Source organism: Oncorhynchus nerka, linkage group LG8 (assembly GCF_034236695.1).
Source record: "Oncorhynchus nerka isolate Pitt River linkage group LG8, Oner_Uvic_2.0, whole genome shotgun sequence".
In the NCBI taxonomy this organism is placed as follows: domain Eukaryota; kingdom Metazoa; phylum Chordata; class Actinopteri; order Salmoniformes; family Salmonidae; genus Oncorhynchus; species Oncorhynchus nerka.
The window spans coordinates 46,320,360-46,345,061 of NC_088403.1; the positions used below are offsets into that span (position 1 = coordinate 46,320,360).

The 24,702-nt window shown below is 43.2% G+C and overlaps 2 protein-coding genes and 1 long non-coding RNA gene across 5 annotated transcripts; 2 read left to right on the forward strand and 1 right to left on the reverse strand.

Annotated features, from left to right (window-relative positions):
- Nucleotides 1-99: 99 nt before the first annotated feature.
- haus3 (HAUS augmin-like complex, subunit 3) lies at nt 100-9,606 on the reverse strand. 2 transcript variants are annotated; one of them, XM_029666646.2, is made up of 6 exons: nt 9,472-9,606; nt 6,595-7,623; nt 6,189-6,401; nt 5,716-5,954; nt 1,652-1,895; nt 100-787 (listed from the first exon to the last, which is right to left on the reverse strand). In XM_029666646.2, the coding sequence occupies exons 2-6, from the start codon at nt 7,594-7,596 to the stop codon at nt 557-559; spliced, it is 1,929 nt and encodes a 642-aa protein (XP_029522506.1). In that variant the 5' UTR covers nt 7,597-7,623; nt 9,472-9,606; the 3' UTR covers nt 100-556. The 2 variants fall into 2 exon arrangements, with proteins under 2 accessions (XP_029522506.1, XP_029522505.1); XM_029666645.2 differs by having other exon boundaries at nt 1,601-1,895; nt 9,472-9,605.
- On the forward strand, nt 2,661-4,264 carry LOC135572935 (uncharacterized). Its single transcript, XR_010464569.1, has 2 exons — nt 2,661-3,678; nt 3,859-4,264. It is a non-coding gene; the product is annotated as an uncharacterized LOC135572935 (long non-coding RNA).
- Nucleotides 9,607-9,659: 53 nt separating the features above from the next.
- LOC115133431 (prostaglandin reductase 1-like) lies at nt 9,660-21,272 on the forward strand. Of its 2 annotated transcripts, none has more exons than XM_029666647.2 (10): nt 9,660-9,765; nt 10,982-11,106; nt 11,241-11,286; nt 12,269-12,328; nt 13,495-13,662; nt 15,514-15,670; nt 15,786-15,902; nt 16,111-16,216; nt 17,542-17,660; nt 20,928-21,272. In XM_029666647.2, exons 1-10 carry the CDS (start codon nt 9,749-9,751, stop codon nt 21,036-21,038), a joined length of 1,026 nt encoding a protein of 341 aa, XP_029522507.1. In that variant the 5' UTR covers nt 9,660-9,748; the 3' UTR covers nt 21,039-21,272. The 2 variants fall into 2 exon arrangements, with proteins under 2 accessions (XP_029522507.1, XP_029522508.1); XM_029666648.2 differs by lacking the exon at nt 9,660-9,765 and adding an exon at nt 9,773-9,797.
- Nucleotides 21,273-24,702: the final 3,430 nt, after the last annotated feature.

Here is a 24,702-nt window from a genome sequence, read left to right on the forward strand (position 1 = left end):
GGTTGATGGAGCCGAATTGTCTTCAAATAAATTGGGGGGGGGGAGAAAAAAACAATGTAAAAACGGAATACTCACACGCACAAAACATTTTTCTATTAGTTGTGAAGACATTAATATTTATTATAATTTCTTACGAAACAAACAAATTACACTAAGGCGCTTACAGGAACATTAGCAAAGAACACTAGCAGTAAAACAAGTGACATTACATTGAATTGAAACATTGCCACAAGAAAACAGAGAAGAGATCCAATAGTCATCCTCATCCAATTGTCTTTTGGTCGGAACCCTCTCTCCATATTGTATTTCCAAATCCAAGGTGCTTGGCATTTAACTGGCACCCGGGGTGGCGAGAGGGAAGAGGAAATGTGTAAGCCAGGGTTCATTAAGGCAGAGCAGGAACCTTTCTCAGTGGCCACTTCACCTTGAAGCACCGCCACTACTTTCTGCAGGATTCTCCACTGTTCTGTATGAGCTGTGTTTTGCGCTCACACCCAGAGAAAGGGGTCATGGAGAGGGGAAGAGAGGTGAGGTAGGAGGTGGTAAGAGAGCCCCGTTACAACCGGCCCTTCTTGGCAGCAGCCGCTTTGCTCTCCAGCTCCTCCACGACTTTGTTCAGCAGCCTGGGGTCCAGGTGGAAGTAGACATACAGTTCCCTCTCTCTCCTGAGGAGGGGGCTGTGGTCCAGCTGGGAGCGTTTGCCCCGGACCTCCCCCATCACGTCCTGCATCAGCCTGTACAGACTGTTCTGCTGGACCTCCAGTTCTCCCAGCTTCACTGTCAACTCCTGGAGAGAGGGGGAGGGGAGGAAGAGAGGGTACAATGGAAAGGAAAGACAGGGGAGAGAGGAAGGGTGGAGGGAAAGAGGCTTTTAGTAGACATCCAGAGAGACATCAGATAACTGCTAGCTAGTGCTGATAAAGTAACGAATAGTGGGGACACTGACTTAAAAGTCCTATCCTGTACTGCAAGAACAGTACTCAGTATTTTCTCACATCTGCATGCCACAAGTGGTTGAGCTTTTCTAGAATACTGACTGACATACACCAACAGTTCCTCGCACAGATGGTTATTCACAGCTTTATTGACAATAAGTCATTTAAAAACAACGACACGTTTTTAGAGAGAAACGAAAGTCTCTCTCTTTACTGCAGGAGGAACGGAGATGAAACCCTGTATGAAGCAAACATGAATTTAGTACATTTTACACAGAGGAAGAAGAGAACCGAGGGGGTGAAAAGGATCCCTGTGGACCTGGAAGAAATAAACATGTGCTCTTTACATATGGTACATTACAGAAGTGGCAGTGCCTCATTGTCCAGTGTAGTCACTATACAAAACCCATATACAAATGCAGTGTTCTAAAAGTGAAGCATCACCAGTGAATCCACCACTAAACAGAATTCCATTCATTTCAAAATACTGTATTTATCAAACAACGGGCAATTACTCCGGCAGCAGTGCAAATTACATATAAAATCCATAGGACCTGTGCTACCACTTCATCTCCCAAACGTGTTTTATAATAAAACTCTGCTAACTCACGCTGCTTTGAGAAGATGATGATAACGAGGAAGTGTGTGGGTGTTCATAAACGTACCTGTGCGTTGGGGCAGAGATCCTGGTCAAGTGACGTCGCCGTAGGACATACCTGCGGCGCCAAGAACAGCTGCTGCAACCCCGAGAAGGTTGCCCGGCGCAACGCCTCGCAGTCGCCGTGGAGACGGGCGCCCGTGTAGTGCTGTTGGCGGGCGGCCCCGGCCAGGGCCTCGCGGCAGGATTGGAGCTCCTCCTGGAGGTCGCGGGCGGCACTTTCCAACCCCTCGTAGGTACGGAAGGGCTCCTCGCGGCCACCACGTTCTGAGGCGTGGCCTGACTCTAGGATCCGGAGAAGCCTGGGGGAGTGAGAGGTGTGACACATACTGTATATTTACATACTGTAAACACGCTAGATTAGGTGTGATCTTTTTGCATCATGGGAGAAATGGAGGTGGAAACGCTTTTATGCGCAAATAATGATATAATAACCATCATATCGAAGTAAACTTGGAGTCACACAATGATATGGTGTGTGGTCCTCCCACTACGACTCGGGAAACCATACAGTTTATTTGGCTACAGATGAAATAAATGATGAACTTCACAGGGTGGTGAAAGTGCACAGTGATGACCTTGATGCTGGTTTCCAATAAATATTGAGTGTTTTATTCTGGTGATCGAAGCTTGGCTGCCGTTTGACAAATTAAAATAATCGTGCCATTTTGTCCAAATTGAACTTTTTTTTTGCAGAATTTAACCTCACTAGGGTAGAGGGCACTATTTTCACCTCCGGATGAAAAGCGTGCCCCAAAAGTAAACTGCCTGTTACTCAGGCCCAGAAGCTTGGATATGCATATAATTGGTAGATTTGGAATGAAAAGTTTCCAAAACTGTTTAAAAAATGTCAGAACTGTTTTGGCAGGCAAAAACCTGAGAAAAATACATCCAGGAAGTAGGATTTTTTTATGTTTGTAATTTTCCATTGACTGCCTTTACAGCAGTGGTCACCAAACTACGGCCCGCGGGCCGGATACGGCCCGTCAGCACATTTGGCCCGGCCCTCTGAACAATACCAGAGACGCTATCGAATTTTTTTCCTTTATTTGGCCTCCAGAAAAAAATCCTAGGCCCGGCCCTGTCAAAGAGAGAACGGAATAATGGCGAAAAGGTTAGGTAAGAGAAAAATTGATTCAGAATGCAGGGTATTTAACCTGCAGTGGACAAACAATTTTTTTTTTGTTCAATGCCAAGAAAAGGCTGTTTGTCTCATCTGTCAAGAGACGGTGGCGGTATTCAAAGAATACAATCTTCGCCGACACTATGAATCCCGTCACAAAGACAAGTACGATAGCTTGCAAGGCCAAATACGAGCAGACAAACTCTCAAAGCTAAAAAGTGGACTACTATCTCAGCAGAATACATTTGTACGCCAAGCTCAGCTGAACCAGGCATCCGTTCGGGCCAGCTTTGGGTTGCTAAACTGATAGCAAGAAGCGGTAAGCCTTTCACTGACGGAGAGTTTGTTAAGAAATGTATGGATGCTGTCGCGGAGGAGGTGTGTCCCGAGAAGAAAGATGCATTTAATGCCGTAAGTCTGTCGGCGAGTACAATCACCAGATGCGTTGAAGAAATCGGGAGTAATGTATATGCCCAGCGGTCCCGTTCCCAGCTGAAAAGTGCGTGGAAGCACTGGAAATGCTGAAGGCGGAGTTCGGTGTGCGATTCAGTGAACTACATGTTCATGCAAAAGAAATCCGTCTTTTTCAGAACCCCTTTGTTGCCGACATTGATGAAGCCCAGCCTTCATATCAGTTTGAGTTGGCTGAGTTACAGAACTGTGATGTTCTGAAAGACGCATTCAAGCCCAACAGTCTCATTGACTTCTATGCCGCCCTCCCAAACGACACATATCCAAACATCAAAAACACGCAATGAAAATGTCCACAGTTTTTGGCAGCACGTATATCTGCGAGAAAACCTTTTCTCGCATGAAACTGCTGAAAACCCCGATGAGATCAAGATTGACAGATGAACATTTGCATCAGTGCTTGAGACTGGCTGTAACTAGAATGGAACCTGATATTCAACTTCTCACCAGCCAGATGCAGGCCCACAGTTCACACTGATGAACATACATAGGTAAGCTCACTTTTCTGACTTGAATGAGTCATTCTGAGCATAAACAAATATAATCATAATAAAATCTACTGGGATAAAATCCATCTTTACAACCATACTGGTAGTGAAATGTATTGTGCTGTGTAGGTGCTGTATCACTTAGTTCAGTTTCTCAACCTGCTTCTTTTGTGGTTTTCACAGGGAAGTTGATGAGAGAGAGCTGCAAACAGCGGTGTCTACAAGCCTACTGGAACCTACAAAAGGATTATAAGGAAGGAACACAAGAACTTTAAGAGACTGCTCATATGTGTCAGAGAGATTCTGCTCTGACAACTGAGCTGAACTTTTATCTGTTAAGATTGTGCATGGCACGACAGAAAGTTAATGTTCCATGGCTTTTTTTTCTATGAAGAACCCAGAGAGAGTTATTTAGTTATTATTTATTTCCTGTTTTTTCTGTGAAGAACTCAGAGAGGGTTATTTAGTTATTATTTATTTCATTAATAGTGTTATTATTTGTTTCCTGACTTTTTTTCTGTAAAGAACCTGGAAAGGGTTATTTGGTTATGTGTGGCTTTCTGGAAAACAATAAAAATTTTAAGCTCCCCTACCATCGTCACACTTTTTCTGTTACAAACTGACACCGGCCCCCCATCAGAGAAGGGAAAAGTTATGTGGCCCTCACAGGAAAAAGTTTGGGGACCCCTGCTTTACAGGATCCAATGACTTAGGACTCAGATTGCACTTCCTATGGCTTCCACTAGATGTCAACAGTCTTTAGAAATTGTTTCAAGCTTGTATTCTGAACAATGAGAGTGTAAGACCACTCTGAATGAGTGGACCCTGCAGTGTCCCAGAGCTGTTCACTGCGCACGACCGAGAGCGCACCTTTCTTGCTTTTCTTTCATATTGACGAAGCTATTTTCCTGTTGAAATATTATTGATTATTATGACTAAAAACAACCTGAGGATTGATTATAAACATCGTTCGACATGTTTATACTTACTTTTGGGATTTTTCATCTGCCCGTTGTGACCGCCTTGGAGCCATTGGATTACTGAACAAAATTCGCCAACAAAACTGAGGTTTTTGGATATAAAGAGGGAATTTATCGAACAAAACAAAAATGTATTGGGTAACTGGGAGTCTTGTGAGTGCAACCATATGAAGATCATAAAGGTAAGTGATTCATTTTATCGCGATTTCTGACTTTTGTTACTCCTCTACTTGGCAGTTAAGTGTTTGTAATGTTTTGTGTGCTGGGCGCTGTCCTCAGATAATCGCCGTAAAGCCTTTTTGAAATCTGGCACAACGGTTGGATTAACAAGATGTTAATCTTTAAGCCGATGTATAACACTTGTATGTTTTTTGAATTTTTATTATGAGTATTTCTGTTTTTGAATTTGGAGCTCTGCAATGTCACCGAATGTTGGTCAGGTGGGGCCTCCCGAGTGGTAGAGGGGTCTAAGGAACTGCATTGCAGTGCTAGCTGTGCCACTAGAGATCCTGGTTCGAGTCCAGGCTCTGTCGCAGCAGGCCGTGACCGGGAGACCCATGGGGGGCAGCACAAATGCAAATCAATTTATACAATTTTTGACATGCGTTTTCTGGATTTTTTTGTTGTTATTCTGTCTCACTGTTCAAATATACCTACCATTAAAATTATAGACTGATAATTTCTTTGTCAGTGGGCAAACGTGAAATCAGCAGGGGATCAAATACTTTTTCCCCTCACTGTATATTTGTATTTATTTATTTACAAATCAACACTTGGAGTCAAATATCGATATATCTTCCAAAAATAATACTGTGATATGCAACTGTATCGATACCACCACCCCCACGCCCCAATCACTACTGTACTGATTATCAATGCACTGTGTTCCATATTTATTTTAGTGTGAGAGAAGCAAATACATCTGGGTCGCTTTCAGTGAAACGGGAAATAACTACCTAAACCCGTCCAATAAGAACACCTTGCTTTCCATTGAAAAGCATTTTGCTTCAGTGTCCCTGACTGAGCACGACCCTGGTTGTTGTCCTCCTCTAATCCTTACCTGGTGAAGGATGCATCCTTGGAGCTGATGATTGACTGAGGACTGGGTCTGGGGTTATGGGACAGCTCAGGATGGGCTAGGGCCTGGATCCTGAGGGCTGCCTCCTCTCCTCCCTCCCCCAGCCGGCCTGCCACCTCCCCAAGCTGCTTCAGCACCTGCCTACCCATCCTCAGTTCCATCTCCTGGGCCAGGAGGAGCAGCTCGAATGAGGCCTTTTGCCGCAGGAGGTGGTCTCGGACCTAGATGGAGAGATGAAGAAATGGATGGATAGAGAGAGAACATTATTATCCTCTAAGGAGGGCAACAATAGAAACATTGACAATACGTACAAGATGATAATGATGGACTGGATGATGATAATTGTTTCACCTGGTGTTCAAAACTAAATGATGGGAAAACCCATGCAGATCTGAGTATGGATATTCTAACAACAAGATCCAAAACAGCATTTGTACCAAACTAAGTAACTGTACCTGCTCCTGTCTGGAGGTGTAGTAGTCCTGTCTGGCCAGCTGCAGGTCCAGGTCTCCCCTCACCACGGGCACGTTGAGCAGCCTGGCGCTCTCCCTCAGAGCAGCTGGTAGAGACCCCTGGAGGAGAGACTCCAGATCAGCCGCCACAACCTGCAGCTCACGCCTAGACACGGCTTCACGCGTATGGAGAGCAGAGGTGGAGTTGGTGGTACCCTGGGAGAGGAGAGAAAGAACGATAAAAGGTTGCATTAGAGAGTAGGTATGATGATGTTTGTTTGTAAGGCTGGTGGGATTGTGTGTACAGACTGCAGAGCATGCAACACTTACAAAACCAACAGCACTAAAGACTAAGGCTGAACTGTGCTAGATGTACTACTCTAGTCTCTAACCCTCTCCAGTGCCTTACCTTGGTGAATGACTGCAGGTTCCCTGTGATCCACTCTAGCCCAACCCTGGCTCCCTGCTCTTCTGCCCTGGCCTTGATCAGCTGGTGCTGGGCCACCATATGACCCCACTGGAGCCTGGCCATCTCCTTCCTCCTCTGCTCCACAACTCTCTCCTCAGTCTCTTTTCCACCCTTCTCCTTTATTTCATCCCAGTCATCGCAGAGGCTGAGGTCCAGGAGCTGGAAGCGTTCGGAGCAGGACGTCTCCACCATGTTGCTGATACCCTGGAAGAACTGGCGCTGGGTGAGGGCAGCCAGGGCCTTTGTGTTAAGCTCCTCCTGGTGGAGGTAGGGCTCCAGGGACAGCTGGGAGAGCAGGACAGGGGGCCCTGGAGGGGAGGTGATGGTCACAGAACCAGCAGCCTCTCCCTGGGCCTTTCCTTCGTTGGACACTGGGTCTATTTTGAGGAATGATCCTAGCTTTTTCACCTCGTCCATGAGGTTCTGTAGCGCGGCGTTGGTTCCAGCGTTCTCCGCCCCCAGCGCCGCGTTGGCGTCCTTCAGCCTGCTGGCGGCAGCATCCTGCTGGGAGGCCAATCGGAGCGCAACGTCAGCCCGGGCGGTGGCGAGCACCTGCAGCTTCTTGTACCTGCGCTGTTTTAGCTGCTTCTCCTTTTTCAGAGCAGATAGCTCCGCCTCTAGATCCTCCACGCTCACCTCCCCCTCCGCTGAGGAAGGACCGACCACACCTATTCCAGCAGCAGGTCCACAGGTCTTGAGGACCTCATCAAGCGCAGTCCCATCGAGGATGGGCTTGCCAGAGTTGCGGAGGGCCTTGAAGGCCCGGGCTTCCTCCGGGGTGAGCACATTTCCCTGGTTGAGGGTGCGGCAGACGAAGCGCAGGAGTTGCAGGTTTTCCGGAGCGCAGTCGAAGAGCCAGTCAAACTCAGAGCCCTTCAGGGATGGGGTGCCTGGGTAACCTAGGCGGCCCAACGCCTCCACGAACTGACCACCGTCTAACATGATGACAGCACTCTACAGGCTACCAAACTGTCAGAAGCAGTAGGGTCAAGGGTGGGAGTTATACAGATGAGAATTGACAGAAAGATAATCAACGATATTTACACTGTAAAATCATAGTCACTTATTAGAAATTAGGGGTGTAGCGGTGCACGTATTCGTAACAAACTGTTCGGTATGGGGACCTCTTCGGTCCGCACAGTGAATACATAAAAATTATAAGTAAAAATATGAAACACTAGGCCTATAGGCTATGCCTGGAAAGAGTGTGTGTCGCCACTGCTGAATGAGAACGGCCTATGCAACTGCCAACACCTCAAACATGTTGACACATTTACGGTGACATAAACCCAGTATTCCTACCACCGGAGCAAGACGAACCGCAGTCGATTCTGACCGGGCCAAATAAATTACATGAGCAATAGGTCTGCTTATAGCCACAGATGTGCGACCATTCTCGGTGGTTGAGAAGAATGGGGAGTTTCAACGCCTCTTGGAAGTGCTCAGTTAATTACGAACTTTGCCTTCTCGCACCTACAGTACCAGTCAAACAGTTTGGACACACCTACTATTCCAGGGTTTTCCTTTATTTTTTACATTGTAGAATAATAGTGAATACCACAAATCTATGAAATAACACATATGGAATCATGTAATCAAAAACAAAGTGTTTATATTTGAGATTCTTCAAAGTAGCCACCCCTTGCCTTGATGACAGCTTTGCACACTTGGCATTCTCTCAACCAGTTTTGATTTGTTTAACTGACTGGGTATCCCCTTTCTACAGATGGATGGACCTCCAGGGTTACAGAGCGCTAGTTAAGTGACAGCCCATCACATTACACCGCAGTGGAAATGAAAAGAGGGAAACGAAAAGTAGGCCTACTGTGCTAAACACACGCCCCCTTTATGAGTGACACAAGTGAACATATTTTTCCTCTTAGCAACATAGCATAAGCTTATACATTGTCTGAGCCATGTTAACATGTGGATTTCACACAGATATTGCACTTTATTTTAGTGTTGTTGTTGATTTAAGAAAATAAAGTGTTGTTATTCCTGATTGTGCAGTCATCAGGCATTATATGACTCATGATCATATGGAATCAGGAATACCAACACTTTCTATTTTCTTAAACAAATTAACTACAGTAACTGTTGGCATCTCATTTTCCACTGTTCAGAAAACAAATCATTACCCCCAAAACCACAATAAGTACTGAACCATGGTGAACCGTTACACCCCTAATAGAAATGGTACCATCAAGCAGTGCTTCCCCTATATTAATTTATCAGGGGTGCTTCCACCCTGCAGAAATAAATCCTAGGGGAAACACTGATTAAAGCGAGACAATTTCCTGTGGAGAAGACGGTCCCTGAAATGAGGCATCCTCCCCAGTCTTAACTAGCCATTTTAATGTGAAATCTATAAAGACAAACAAGTTGCCAGGAGCAGAGCTTCTCCACCCTGATGATCGCCTGTCAGTCAAAAATATCCACTATTTATTAGATGGGTAGCTAGTTAGCCCACGTTTATTAGGAGGCGAGGAAATTGAAAGAAATCACAACAGGGATTGCTAGCTAAGTTACTTTACTCATGCAAAGGCATTATAGAGCTGATCATTGTAGAAACACTTGTTTTGTTTACCTATAACTGGTATGACAGTGAAACTATCAGTCCTTTAAGTTACAGGCTAGCTAGCTAACGATAGAATAAGTTGTTTCGCGGATAGCTATGCAAGCTAGCTAACGTTAGCTAATTAACCGCTAGCCACAGCATCATTCATGCTATATAACGCCTGAGGTTCGTGAATAATTTTTCCAAAACCACCATCAATTCTGAAGTAATTTGTCCATCTGTTTTAAGTATTATTTTACCTTGCCAAGTAATTTCGACGAAGAAATCAGTTTCAGACTTGTTTTCCGACAGTTTCTCTGGTAGAAGGAAACGGGTAACAGTTAGCCAAAGGTCGGGCTAGATAAATGCGCGCGTTCTCATCCAAAATGAATTCACTCCGGAAACATTGCGTAGAGTACGTCACGCGGAGGCGGATCGACTAACAACCGTTTTTAGCCAATGAGAAAGTAGTCGAGCACAGCCTACCCACGCTCTCTTTGTCCTTTCTGTGAAATTTAGATAGTTCTTTCATTCTGCATGGAGAGCAGTGACCGGTAGGTGTCCATTTCTTGATAATTTATTCGAGGTGAGTTTTGCTGAGTACCGCATGATATTAAACCACGTTCTTGGAGAGAAATGTTTAGATAGTTTCTTCGCCGGTTGTGGTTGACAGCCCACTGTGAAGCGGGCTTGCATGGCATTCACTTTGCAACAATGCACAGCGCTCTCCTAGGTTCTGCAAGTCCTTTATCTAGCAAGCTAAGCTAGTGCAGTAGATTGCAAATAAATCCATGTGAATTTAGCTATTCTAGATAGCAACCTGCACTACAGTCAGAATTGTTCAGTACTGTAAATCAATGCATATACTAAACAAAGTAAACAGGATATTTTTTTCAGTTGTGCAGCATCTTCTGGCACCAGTGCACTCTTTCCTGCACAGCCCCCCGTGTGTGTGTGTGTGTGTGTGTGTGTGAGAGAGAGAGGTAAAGTCTTTGAATAACAACCTTTGTTGAAGTATTCAAGTTTCTCATCTTCCTGCTATGATAGACGCATGTGGGTATTTCAACTGTCTCTTTTACATTTCTTCACTTTGGCTATTTTAGATCTCAAAGTATGATATTTGTATATAGGTGACTTGACAGTAACATGTTGCTAAATGTAGGATACTTAAGTAGAAAAGGTTGCTGTTATGGGGAAATGTAACTGAAGTTCAAATTCCGTTTAGAGTGATCTTTAGCATATTTCTATCTTTTCCCTCTCTGAAATACGCATTATTTCCGGTGTGGGTTGATGGTCACTCGACTTGATCCTGAAAGTTATGGATTATCCTCATCTGGGTTGATAGTGATTGACACCAGACTGGAGGTCCAAGAACAAGGACAGAGGACACGGATTATTCACTGTTTGCATTGATGACATTGTGTGAACACGGTGTGATTCTGTTGCAGCTCAGTCACTTCCTTTTTGTTTGTCTTCCTTACAAGCCTCCCGGGCTGGTGTTAACAGAATGTTTGGTGCTGTCTGATTAGGATATAAAGGGTCTCCAAGAGGTTTGCTAGACATTTTCTCTGCTTCTGTGCTGGAGGTGTCTCCCTCTTACAACTTGTAATAAACCAAATAGATATTGTTTGACTGCTCTTCTCTTTACCTTAAAATTCCTAGCACATATAGAAAAGAAGAAACGGTTCTCAAGATGAGCTCTGAGATCACTTCAGATTTTGGCATAGCAAGTAACTAACTAAGTAGTAAGTAAACAGCCTATTCTTTCAGTTGTCCAAAGCAAAGAGCCATGGTTCAAGCCAAGACCTGGGTCCTGACACGTCACTTTGAAGGCTTCCCGAAGGACAGCAACTTTGAGCTGAAGCTGGAGCAGCTGCCAGAGCCTAAAGATGGAGGTAATGACTGAAGGTCTCATCTGCACTATTACTGAGGCTATCTGGACCTGTACTTGTACTAAATACAACATTCCTGTACCTGACTAAAGCCAAGTGATGTCATACATGAATGTTTTTGTTTTTTTCTGTTTCAGAGGTGCTTTTGGAGGCACTGTTTCTCAGTGTAGATCCATACATGAGGTAGGAGAAAATTCCAACAGAAAAATGGACAGGGAGGGATTCCCCTAACGTTTGCCACCGGACGCTTTTTGTCATGACTCATGTAATGTGATATCTATACGGAATATGATCAAATGTAAATAGGGTGGCCATTTAATTGTTCAGCAGTCTTATGGCTTGGGGGTAGAAGCTGTTAAGGAGCCTTTTGGTCCCAGACTTGGCACTCCGGCACTGCTTACCGTGCGGTAGCAGAGAGAACAGTCTATGACTTGGGTGACTGGAGTCTTTGACAATTTTTTGGGGCCTACCTCTGACACCGCATAGTGATGTACTGGGCTGTACGCACTGTAGCGTCTTACGGTCAGATGCCGAGCAGTTGCTGTACCAGGCAGTGATGCAACTGGTCAGGATGCTCTCTGGTGCAGCTGTAGAACTTTGAGGATCTGGGGACCCATGCAAAATCTTTTCAGTCTCCTGAGAAAGAAAAGGTGTTGTCATGCCCTCTTCACAACTGTCTTGATGTGGAAACCAAGGAACTTGAAACTCTCGACCCGCTCCACTTCAGCTCTGTCGATGCTAATGGGTGCCTGTTCGGCCCTCCTTTTCCTGTAGTCCACGATAAGCTCCTTTGTCTTACTCAGATTGAGGGAGAGGTTGTTGTCCTGGCACCACACTGCCAGGTCTCTGATCTTCTACCCATTGTCTCATCATTGTTGGTGATCAGGCCTACCGCTGCTGTGTCGTCAGCAAACTTAATGATGGTGTTGTGGTTGGTTACGCTCTTGGGGGTGAACAGGGAGTACAGGAGGGGACTGAGCGCGCACCCCTGAGGGGCTCCAGTGTTGAGGATCAGTGTGGCAGATGTTACTCTTCATATTAGAACATTGAAAGTTCTCTGAACAGTATTGACTTTTCCATAACATTACTAAATCACATACTTCAGTAGATAGTACAGAAAAACATTGCATCTGATTGTTCTCCTGCCATCTGTGGTTGTTTCCAGACCGTTCAGCCGAGTGCGTATGAAGGAGGGGGAAGTGATGATCGGATCTCAAGTGGCCAAGTAAGGAAAATAAACAAGTTTGCACCCCAAATGGCACCCTATTCCCTACATAGTGCACTGCTTTTAGGCCCCTGGTCAAAAGCAGTGCACTATGCAGGGAATGAGGTGCCATTTGGGATGCAGGCCAAGTTATCTGCATTTCATCTCTCTACCATGAGGTGACATGCATGCCTGCTGTTTACTGGAAGAGAAAAAGTCCTGCACCTGTTTTTGATTTCTGAGGCCATAGATTATTCTTCATGACTTCAGTTGTAAGAGAACAAATTGAATGTACTTGGCAGTGTCTACCGAGGTTCCATTCCTGCCACAAGTGAGTGGTTCAATGTGTTTTCACTGAGAAAGTTTGTTTGTGCGAGTGAGTCAGTCTGGGAAAATATACAGAACCCAATGACTCTTCCCTGCCCCCTAGGGCTTTTAAAATGATTTCACTAGTTTAAATTGCCTGAGTACTGTCTTTATAAAGGAGTACAGATACTTCGGGAAAATCCCAAAGGCTTCCATTGACTCTTCCTACAGCATGTCTTCGATCTAGCCTCCAGATAAAACCATTTAACAACCACTAAGGGTGGTTCATATAGACCCAGATTAAGCATTCTCTGTAACTAAAAAGCACTTTCAATGGAAGATTCTCCATTAATGGGAGACCAGATGCTGCTGGAAGTGGTGTTGGAGGGCCAGTAGGAGGCACTCTTTCCTCTGGTCTAAAAAAATATCCCAATGCCCCAGGGCAGTGATTGGGGACACTGCCCTGTGTAGGGTGCCGTCTTTCGGATGGGATGTTAAAACGGGCGTCCTGACTCTCTGAGGTCATTAAAGATCCCATGGCACTTATCGTAAGAGTAGGGGTGTTAACCCCGGTGTCCTGGCTAAATTCCCAATCTGGCCCTCAAACCATCATGGTCACCTAATAATTCCCAGTTTACAATTGGCTCATTAATCCCCCTCCTCTCCCCTGTAACTATTCCCCAGGTCGTTGCTGCAAATGAGAACGTGTTCTCAGTCAACTTACCTGGTAAAATAACGGATAAATAAAAAAATATATAAAAAAAATAAGCATACTTTACAATCTGTGTCTTCTGACACAGGCTTGTTGTAGACAGACTTTAATTATAATAAACAACCCTCATTAATTCAGTTTGTTTATTTGTGTGTGTTTTTTTTTGTAGGGTGATCCAGAGCATCAACCCAGCCTTCCCTGTGGGGTGCCATGTGGTTGGTAGATGCGGCTGGAGGACCCACACTGTGTCTGACGGGACAGGTCTGACATGCCTTCTGTCTGACTGGCCTCAGGATGTCTCCATGTCCCTGGCTCTGGGGGCCATCGGCATGCCAGGGTAAGGAGGAGGGGCTTCCTGAGTGCCGGTGCTTTCTGGGTAAAATATGGGGGGGGGTCACTATGAACCTCTGGCCACAAAGAGTAGAACATTTATATTTTCATGCCAGAAGAGAAATGCATGTCACACTCTGGCGTCCTGGGTAAAGAGGGATGCTAAAAAAATGTTGACTTCAAGTCTGCCAGAAAAAGCAGCTGCATGTTTTCCTTCTAGGTTGATAAAATAAACATTTGGGCCCCAGGTATCTTCGCGAGCAGGTCACGGTCACCACTTATGGTCCTGTTCCGCTTTCCCACAGAACTCTTTTAAAGTGTTTGAGTTTATTTTATTTTTACAGGGACAGTGCACATTAATCAATGTTTCAGTAAAAGTGCCGGTTTTAGCCAGCCGGCTAATTTTCAACCGCAGTCCCTGGGCAGGTTATTAAAAACAATTACAATATATAGACAATAGCAACATAGGACAAGCAAGACATAGCATACAGACAGAACAACATAGGACAAGCAAGACGTAGCATACAGACAGAACAACATAGAACAAAAAGCAGATTTTACTGAATCACAACTAGTTTGAATTTAAAATATTACAAGCAGTGTTGGGTTCGAGACCACCTAAAGCGAGACCGATTCAAGACCGAAGCAAATTGTAATTTTGTCAAATCGCCACCATTATAAGAGCTAAAAATTTCCATTATTTCTATGTTCATATTTCAGAACAACATATGGATTCTTTAGCCAGTCAGAATGGTGAAACAAATGGATGCTGAGGGCAAATAGAGTGCCACTCTACAAATGCTTGCGATCTCAAGCAGGCCTATAATAGATACACTGTTACAATTTCCCCGATCTCCCTTACTAAAAGTGAGCGCGGAACATTCAAACCATTTCCCCCACTCTTCCCTACCAGGGAATCAAGGAAATTCTGATGAGCGCCACCAAGTTTGAGGATATTTTTCTATGAAAGTAAAGGACGGTAATGTTACGAGTAAAGTAGGAGGCCCACGTTTCAATAGGTGATAAGATATTCATGTGTCATACATGGAGTGTAAATATTTGGCCTGGCGAAGTGGTTTTATGCGCTGAGAGAAAAGAAGCTGATAATTCTGAGTTTTTGTCTCAGCTGGTCTCGGGAAGAAATTATGAGTCCTCGTGTCCAAGACGGAGTAAAAATGTATCCAAGACCGAGATACTCAATATGTGGTCACGAGACTGGACTCGAGTACTACAACACTGATTACAAGTAATTCAATGTTACACATGACTGAAGCGAGGATTGTTTTGAGACGAGGGGGAGAAAGGTAATCAGTGCTTTAGGATGACGAGACAGTTCAAATCAAATCAAATTGTATTTGTCACATACACATGGTTAGCAGATGTTAATGCGAGTGTAGCGAAATGCTTGTGCTTCTAGTTCCGACAATGCAGTGATAACCAACAAGTAATCTAACTAACAATTCCAAAACTACTGTCTTATACACAGTGTAAGGGGATAAGGAATATGTACATAAGGATATATGAATGAGTGATGGTACAGAGCAGCATACAGTAGATGGTATCGAGTACAGTATATACATATGAGATGAGTATGGTGGTGGTGATACACAGATGTTATGTGTATGATTGCTTGTGTTGATAATGAGTTTGATACTGTTTGTTTTAACGGAAGTAAACTCCATTGACGGCTATCTTACTGTAGTTACATTTCTTATTAAAGAGCTACCCCTCTTTTTCTGACTGCAGACTGGTCACCAGTGTGTACGTGCATGGTTTCCAGGAGGTTGAGAATGGATAAACAAATCGCAAAATACACATTTCTGTTTGAATGGAAGTTGTTTTCTATTTCTTTCTTCAGGTTGACAGCCCTGTACGGTCTGGAGGAGGTACTGGGACTTCAGCCTGGAGAGACCCTACTGGTGAACGCTGCAGCCGGGGCCGTGGGCTCCATCGTGGGCCAGATCGCTAAGATCAAGGGCTGCAGAGTTGTGGGCTCCTCTGGGTCCAACGGCAAGGTAAAAAGGGATTAAGATGAAATACTGGGAGGCACAAATTCTAGTGATCTCTATCCTTGCTTATCCTGAAAATGAAAAAGGGGCCAGCACTCACTTTTTTTTTTCCAATGCCAAGGTGGCCTTCCTCAAGGAGCTAGGCTTCGATGAGGCCTTCAACTACAAAACAGTCAGCTCACTGGAGGAGGTCCTGAAGACGGCCTCGCCCGACGGATACGATTGCTTCTTTGAGAACGTAGGATATAAAGTAGTTAGTTGTAGTTATATAAAGTGTAGTAATTCACTCTGATAGTTGGTAATATTGTTAGATATTGAGGGTTAATATTTAGTGATAACGTAGTATTTCTCTGGTTTTAATATTGTTAGACATGGATATAAATTGTCAGTATTGGGTAATAGTTATTTCATCTTAACATATTTAGCTCGACATCTCCGTTTTTAAGGTGGGAGGACTTTTCTCCACTGTCGCCATTCCTCAGATGAAGGAGTTTGGAAGGATAGCTGTGTGCGGCAGCATCTCAACCTATAATGACACCAATCCACAGACAGGTCTGATCTCTCTCTCATCTTCAAAACCATTCAAAGATGTCAAGTCTACATTGCCTAACTCTCATACTGTATTGGTACGTTGATATGTTGTCAGTGTTGCTCATTTTAATATTCCACTAGAGAGCACCATTAGCCAGCATTACACTCAGACTGACCTGTGACCAACTGAATGCATTTCACTCATGTTTCATTGCATAGTAAATCATCTCGATTAACCCAGAACTAGTCTCACGTAATTGGTCAACTACTCGATTAACCCAGAACTAGTCTCACGTAATTGGTCAACTACTCGATTAACCCAGAACTAGTCTCACGTAATTGGTCAACTACTCGATTAACCCAGAACTAGTCTCACGTAATTGGTCAACTACTCGATTAACCCAGAACTAGTCTCACGTAATTGGTCAACTACTCGATTAAGTTCCGGGTCCAAACATGTTAAAGAGAAGGGATCAGGAAATGCGAAAACAAGGAGAGGAACCGGAACAAGACGCTTCATTCACCCTCTCTGAATGTCCCGTGTTTGAATAGATGCTAGCACCGAAAAACCAGTAACGAATAACCCAAACACCGGAACAACCGTACGCATCTGGCTCAGTCACAAAATATTCTACTGTACCAGTTATGTTTACATAGATCTGGCCATGAGAGATTACATAGAAATATATTAATTAACATATTAGAACTCTGTGTTCCATTATAAAGGTCCACAATGGAAACAAGTCTAGACTTTTTGTGTATATAATCCTCTGCCAATTCGGTAGATGTATTTGTTGCTTGGTGTGGCTTCATGTATTTTAAATGGTCAAATCAACATCAAAAAAATATGCCTACCGTATACATCACCTCTCTCCTATTTCTGTCTATATCAATCTATCTACAGTGCATTTAGAAAGTATTCAGAACCCTTGACTTTTTCCACATTTTGTTAAGTTACAGCCTTATTCTAAAGGGGATAACATTAAAAAATGTTCCGCAATCTACACACAATACCCCATAATGACAAAGCGAAAACAGGTTTTTAGAAATAAGTGCACAGTGATTAAGAATCAAATAAAAACATACCTTATTTACATATGTATTCAGACCCTTTGGGACTCTAAATTGCGATACAGGTATTCCAAGCTTGTAGCGTCATAGACTCAAGGCTGTAATCGCTGCCAAAGGTGCTTCAACAAAGTACTGAATAAAGGGTCTGAATACTGATGTAAATGTAATTTCAGTTTTTTTTTATTACGTTACAGACTTTTTCCACAACAAATTGTGGTAGAAGTGTAGGGGTCTGAATACTTTCTGAATGCACTGTATCTAATCTTATCTATCAGGCCCATACCCCCACCTGACCATGATCTTCAAGCAGCTAAAGATGGAGGGCTTCATGGTGGGCAGGTGGGAGCATAAGAACCCAGAGTCTCTGAGGAGACTCATGGCTTGGAAGAGAGAGGCAAGTACAGTACTTGGGATAAAAACTAGCCTGGGTCTCAGTCTGTGCCATCATTCCACTCCTTGTTCATTGTCATGCACACAGTTTAGCATTGACATGGAGTACAATGAGTGGAATGTTAGCACAAAACAGGTTTGAGATTTCAGGCTAGATAAAACTGTCCAATCATAATCATATCATGACAATTCTATGGTAATCAATTTGGACACCATGTTTTACATATTCTGAATATGTCTGTTAACTGTACACCATGCTTGCAGGTATTCACATTTACAATATGAATTGTTTGTCACAGACTATAGCTGTGTTCTAATACCCATACTAACATAGTGTATACTACATACTATTAGTTAATTTTAGTACACTGTAAACGGAACAGTATCCTTTCAGTTGAGCGTACTAGCTCTTCGCCGGTCTAGCGGAAGTTGATGATGTTGCTATGCAACCACCTGCTAGCTACAAATTACTAGTTCGAAATTTTACGATTTAGGGTGTGTTCTTAAATTCAATCTGGAGTGTCAGAGTACGCTCGTAAATTCAGAGCGTTGTCAGATCGCTCTGAATTTACAAACGAACAATCTGACAAGGCTCTGAATTTACAAACAAACATTTTGCTCTCGGAGCGCACACTGGACGCTGGGGCCGAGGCGTAGGGTTGATTTGAGCATTCTGACCTTACAACTGCAGTCAAGCACCCAAGCTAACATTGGCTAGCTTGCTACCTACTTCCATAACATAAGGTGTGCTGTAATGATATGCTATGTGGTTCGTAAGGACAGCGTAGCTAACAAATTGTCAGCCAACATAAGGAAACTTATTTGAAAAGTCATTACTTTATCCCTGCCGGCTAAACCCTCCCTAACCCGGACGGCGCTAGGCCAACAATGCGCCGCCCCATGGGCCTCCTGGTCGCGGCCGGCTGCAACAGAGCCTGGGCTCGAACCCAGAGTCTCTGGTGGCACAGCTATTAGACCACTGCGCCACCCGGGAGGCCCATCTGATCTTCATTTAAGTCATTCATGTAACTACAGACAAACAGTCTGCTTAAACATTTATAATTGTTCATGTCTTTATTGAACACACTGTGTAAACATTCACAGTGCAGTATGACAAAGTATGTGAACCATTGGATGTAATAACAGGTTGACCCTCCTTTGGCAGCAATAACCTCAACCAAATATTTTCTGTAGTTGCGGATCAGACCTGCACAACGGTCATTTTGGAACATTCCTCCTCAGTTCCACAATATTCTTGAGATGTCTGGTGTGAACAGCTTGAGGTCATGCCACAGCATCTCAATAGGGTTGAGGTCAGGACTGACTAGACCACTCCAGAACTGACTAGGCCACTCCAGGAACTGACTAGGCCACTCCAGGACTGACTAGGCCACTCCAGGACTGACTAGGCCACTCCAGAAGGTGTTGTTGTTGTCCTGTTGCATCACCTAACATCTGTTGAGCTTCAATTGGCAGACAAAATGTTTAACTTTCTGTCGATGATAACAAGCTGTCCCAAACCATGACGCTCCCTCCATCATAGTTTAGTTGGGATGAGGTTTTATGTTGGTGTGGTGTACCTTTTTTTTCCCACACATAGTGTTGTGTGTTCCTTCCAAACAACACAACTTTAGTTTCATCTGTCCGCAGAATATTTTTGCCAGTAGCGCTGTGCAACATCCAGGTGCTCTTTTGCGAACTTCAAATGTACAGCAATGGTTTTTTTGACAGCAGTGGCTTCTTCCATGGTGTCTTCCCATATACACCTTTCTTGTTTAGTGTATTGTAGACTCGTCCAGAGATGTTAGCATCTTCCAGAGATTTCTGTAAGTCTTTAGCTGACACTCTAGGATTCTTCTTAACCTCATTCTGCGCTGTGCTCTTGCAGTCATCTTTGCAGGACGGCCACTCCTAGGGAGAGTAGCAACAGTGCTGAAATTTTATAGACAATGTCTTACTGTGGACTGACTTTTAGAGATACTTTTGTAACCCTTTCCAGCTTTATGCAAGTCAACAATTCTTAGTCTTAGGTCTTCTGAGATCTATTTTGTTCGAGGCATGGTTCACATCAGGCAATGCTTCTTGTGAATAGCAACCCTCAAATTTTCTGAGTGTTTATAGGGCAGGGCAGCCCTAACCAAAATCTCCAATCTCGTCTCATTGATTGGTTAGTTGACTCCAATTAGCTTTGAGAAGCCATTAGCCTAGGGGTTCACATACTTTTCCCAACCTACACTATGAATGTTTAAATTATGTTATGTTTTTAGTTTAACCACACTTTTGTTCGTCTATTGTTGTGAGTTAGAAGAAGATCAGATCAAATGTATGCATAAATCCAGGTAATTCCAAAGGGTTCACATACTTTTTCTTGCCACTGTATACTTTAGATTATACCCAGCTAGCACATAACGTTCTGAGAACCATGTTTCTTAAAGCATGGTTGTTATATTGCATACAACCTTCCCATAATGTTTCCTCATGGTTCTATTTAAAGCAATCGTCTGAAACCTTAAGAAAAAACGTTCTTCCGTGGGAATTTCAGTAGTTCAGCATACCGTTTGACAGGTTTCCTCATGGTTCTATTTAAAGTCGTTCTCAGAACATTAAGAAAACCTTCCATAAGAAAACATTAGCAACGTTCAAAGAATGTAGTAAGAATGTTTTTTAATTTTTTTTATAATAATAATTATTTCTTGCTAAGTGTGTTCATGTTTGTTGGCCGCGCCCACTAATTGGCCACACCTGATCTTAATGATCCTTTGAAATAGGGTCTGTTTTAATAGACTAAAATGAACAGCTTTGTATAAGTTAAAGAAGTTAAAAGCAGGGTTGGAACAAATTATTTTCCAATTTTTTTTGTTCCGTTCCACTGCTCTGACAAGCAAAATAAAGTTCTGAACCGGTTCGAACCCCAGAAAAGTGACTGTATATCGTTTTTTTGTGGCATCAGAATTAAAATAAAACCACATTATACCTTTTTGTAGTTAATAAATCCAATGTGATAACTATCGTATCCTTAACTAGAATTGAAAAGGCTTATCAAATCTTCCATTAGCCGGTAGGCCTAATTGCCAACTTTTGCAATTTTCACTTTCGTACTCAGAACGTTTAAAAAACATTTTGTTTTAACAATCAGGAAAATTATGGCTTCGTTCCCAGAATCAATGGGAAACCAAAAACGTACATTCCCAAAACTTCCAAGGAACCAAATGTGCTAGCTGGGAGGTGACTGCTGAATGACCATGTCATAATGTAGTGTTTTCATCCACAGGGGAAACTGCAGTGTCGTGAGCAAGTCACTGAAGGCTTTGAGAACATGCCTGCTGCCTTTATGGGAATGCTGCAGGGAGAAAACATTGGAAAAGCTATTGTTAAAGTTTGATGTGGCTTAAATAGATACTCTATAACCCATAGAATTAGGATTCAAGGAGCATTCTATTCTACCCATAGGAAAGCCACAGTGTAACTATGACAATGCATTTTGGAATTATTTGTATTGTAGAGTGTATTCGTAGAAAAACCCTATTATACCAGCACATCATAGTCCGTCCTTGACTCAAAAATGTTTACTTTGTATGAAGTATTAAAGTCCTTTCAGGCTTTTGTTTTGTAAAAAGGTTGTCTGACTACATATTTTTACTCACATCAGTTTCAAATGAATTAATAGGGTTTCGAAGGCAAGCAAGTAGTAATTTAGTAATGGTACGATCTGCATCGCCACACTGTACCAGATCTAGGTTGTTCTGTCTTATTGCAGGCTATAGCTCTAAAAATAACTCTGCTCCAGTTTTAATTTCTTCAACAAAAAGTCACTAAATATTCGTCAAACACCTATTTTTCAGTGACAATTGACGATACTATAACTGACTAAATAGACCCAGAAAAACACAGCCTAATCTGAACCAGGATCTGGTCTTACAGGAGACGTCGAATGACGATTCTCCTTCAAGTGGATTTGGCGCATGCGCACTTGGTCAAAAAGATATAACAACATGTAAAGTGTTGGCCGCATGTTCCATGAACTGAAATAAAAGATTCCAGAAATGTTCTATACACAAAAACCTTATTTCTTTCCTTTTCTGCACAAATTTGTTTACATACATGTTAGTGAGCATTTCTCCTATGCCAAGATAATCCATCCACCTGAACGGTGTGGAATATCATGAATCTGACTAAACAGCGTGGTCATAACAACCTCTCTGTCAACGTGATCGAGATGATTGTGGACTACAGGAAAAGGAGAACCGAGCACACCCCCATTCTCATCAACGGGCTGTGGTGGAACAGGTTGAGAGCTTAAAGTTCCTTGGTGTCCACATCACCAACAAACTATCATGGTCCAAACACGCCAAGCCAGTTGTGAAGAGGGCACGACAAAGTCTATTACCCCTCAGGAGACTGAAAAGATTTGGCATGGGTCCTTAGATCCTCAAAAAGTTATACAGCTACACCATCGAGAGCATCCTGACTGGTTGCATCACTGCCTGGTATGGCAACTGCTCGGCCTCTGACCACAAGGCACTACACATAGGGTAGTGTATACGGCCCAGTACATCACTGGAGCCAAGCTTCCTGCCATCCAAGACCTCTATACCAGGTGGTGTCAGATGAAGGCCCTAAAAATTGTAAAAGACTCCAGCCACCCTAGTCATAGACTGTTCCCACATGGCAAGCGGTACCGGAGCACCAAGTCTAGGTTCAAAAGGCTTCTTAACAGCTTCTACCCCAAAGCATGTAGATATTCATTTTTTTTTTAAGTCAGCCGTTTCCAGCTACAATCGTCATTTACGACATTAACAATGTCTACACTGTAGAGTGACCGCTCTAACGATGGAAATGCATGTCCTCAAATATGGAAGGCAGGTGTCTTTACTCATTATCGTCTCTCACTTTCGTCTCCCATGATCTAGTCACCAAGTCCTGCAGTTAGAACTAGCCCTGCAGTCACTATTAAGACATTGAGACCCCATATGCATAGGGCTGCGACGTTTACCATGTAACTGACGGTTAGGGATGAAGATAAATAAAATAAAAACCATTTTAAATAGGCCTACATTCATTTTAGGATTTATTTTTATGAACTTTAATTTTATGAAGATAAACTTGACCTAATAGCGGGAGTATTTACTAATGATTATAAAGCAATTGTTTTTCTAACTTTGTCTATTAAAATGTTCTACATCTCTTTCCAATTGACCTTTGATGCTTGACCAGCTAATCCCTAGACGCGCAGGTATGTAGAGCCTATCGGCTATGGGACTTTAGTAAAAACATTGATGTGTACTTTCTTTTACACAATGCACGTTTTCATTGCTTGCTAACTTGCTAGTAAATAAAGTAAACCTGACCTGCTTCTCACAAATGTAAAATGTAGGAAAGTTCCCAGCTCACCTTCTCAGTAAAAAAATAATAAATTCTTCAACACAGTGAGTCAAAGTAAATGTGTTTTAACATCCATTCAAATTATAATAGTTCCTCACAGTATTTGAAAAGCATTTCTAACACCTGCCCCCTCGTTGATCAACGTCGCTGATAAAAAGGTCTATGGATATGTTACGTGTATTCGTTTCTATTTGAATGATTGTCAATTTCATCTCCATACTATAGCATAGCTGTCCCCTTCATACTTTCCTTGTCAATTCATTATCTTATAGCCTAATTTCAGAAAGCCTAAGTTAGGTTTTTAAATACGTTTTAAGCAAAGGATAAATATTTGCTCTTGTAGCTGACATGATTGACGGGTGCTTTACAGAAGTGAGAGAGCGCGAGATCGCTGATTCTTTCCATAGGCCTATATGTCTATTCAGAAAGTTTCCTAAAGTAGCATGTCTGGACTCCATCTCTCTTTAATAAGAATGAAATGCTCCCGTCATGATTAATGTTGTAAAATGCCTGTTTTCAGTAGCTTAGGCTACCTTATTTCTCTCATTACGCCATCCTCTCTTTGAAGAACATATGTCAATGCCACGGCCATCGAAGGACCGCAGCAGGGTTTGTGACATTATCAGAGGAAACCCATCGGACTTTACTTGAATGGTTTTGTGCGTCGAAATAGGACCTGTATTATAACAAATTATATGCAGAAAAGCCAACAGACAAAGACCAAGTAGGCCTAAATTATCTTTATTTTGATTCCAATAATGTTGTCCAAAAAAAAGTGACGTATCCTCTCCAGCCTGGCATTTCTTAATTTGTTGATTCATATTTAAGTAATAACATGAATAATAATAATGCAATGCCATGATATTAACGAAGTGTAATGGCTTGCTTCAAATAGGTTTTTATTAAGAAGCATATCCCCCCCTCCCAACCCTCCACAAAGTAAACCGGAGTCTCTTCCCCTCCCTACAGGTTACATGTTACCAACCCCTCAGCCTGAACAATCAGCATCCTCACAAGCTCCATCCCTACCTGATGTGTACCGGCCTTCCATGCGCTATCGACCTCCTGTGCACTCTGAATCTCTCATGAACTCTCAACCTACTGTGCAGTTTCACCAAGAACCACAATACTACCCAGAGCCGCAAGATTATTCCAACTAATACCAGCCTCCTCCACCCAGAGATTTATCCTACCCCGTCCTATGCAAGTCCTACACCAAGTCAGCCTCGTTACCCAGCGCACAAACCTTGAAACGTCCCCACCACTCAAACCCAGAACGTCCCGAACCCAGAGAGACCTCAGATGAACCCCCCAGTGTGCTACCCTTCAGCAGTATGGTAGACCCCAACCAGCTTTACCAGTTGCACAAGCCTTCGATGTGCCTACTGCTCACTACTACCAACGGTCCGACCAATGGCTAGTCCCAGTAGTACCAATTCACACCCCACAAGTGGCTCCGGAGAGACCCAGGTATTCATCCTGGATAGGTGGAGTTTGCAACATTAAGAATGGCCCTCACAAACCTACTGCCAGAGGAGGAAATGGAGAAGTACAAGTACATCCTCTTGGATCACCTGCACTTGGTCTCTGCCTGCCATATAGGCCTGGCTTATGCTAATGACCCCCAGCCATACTCCTCAGCACTGGACCAGAAGTATGGCCAA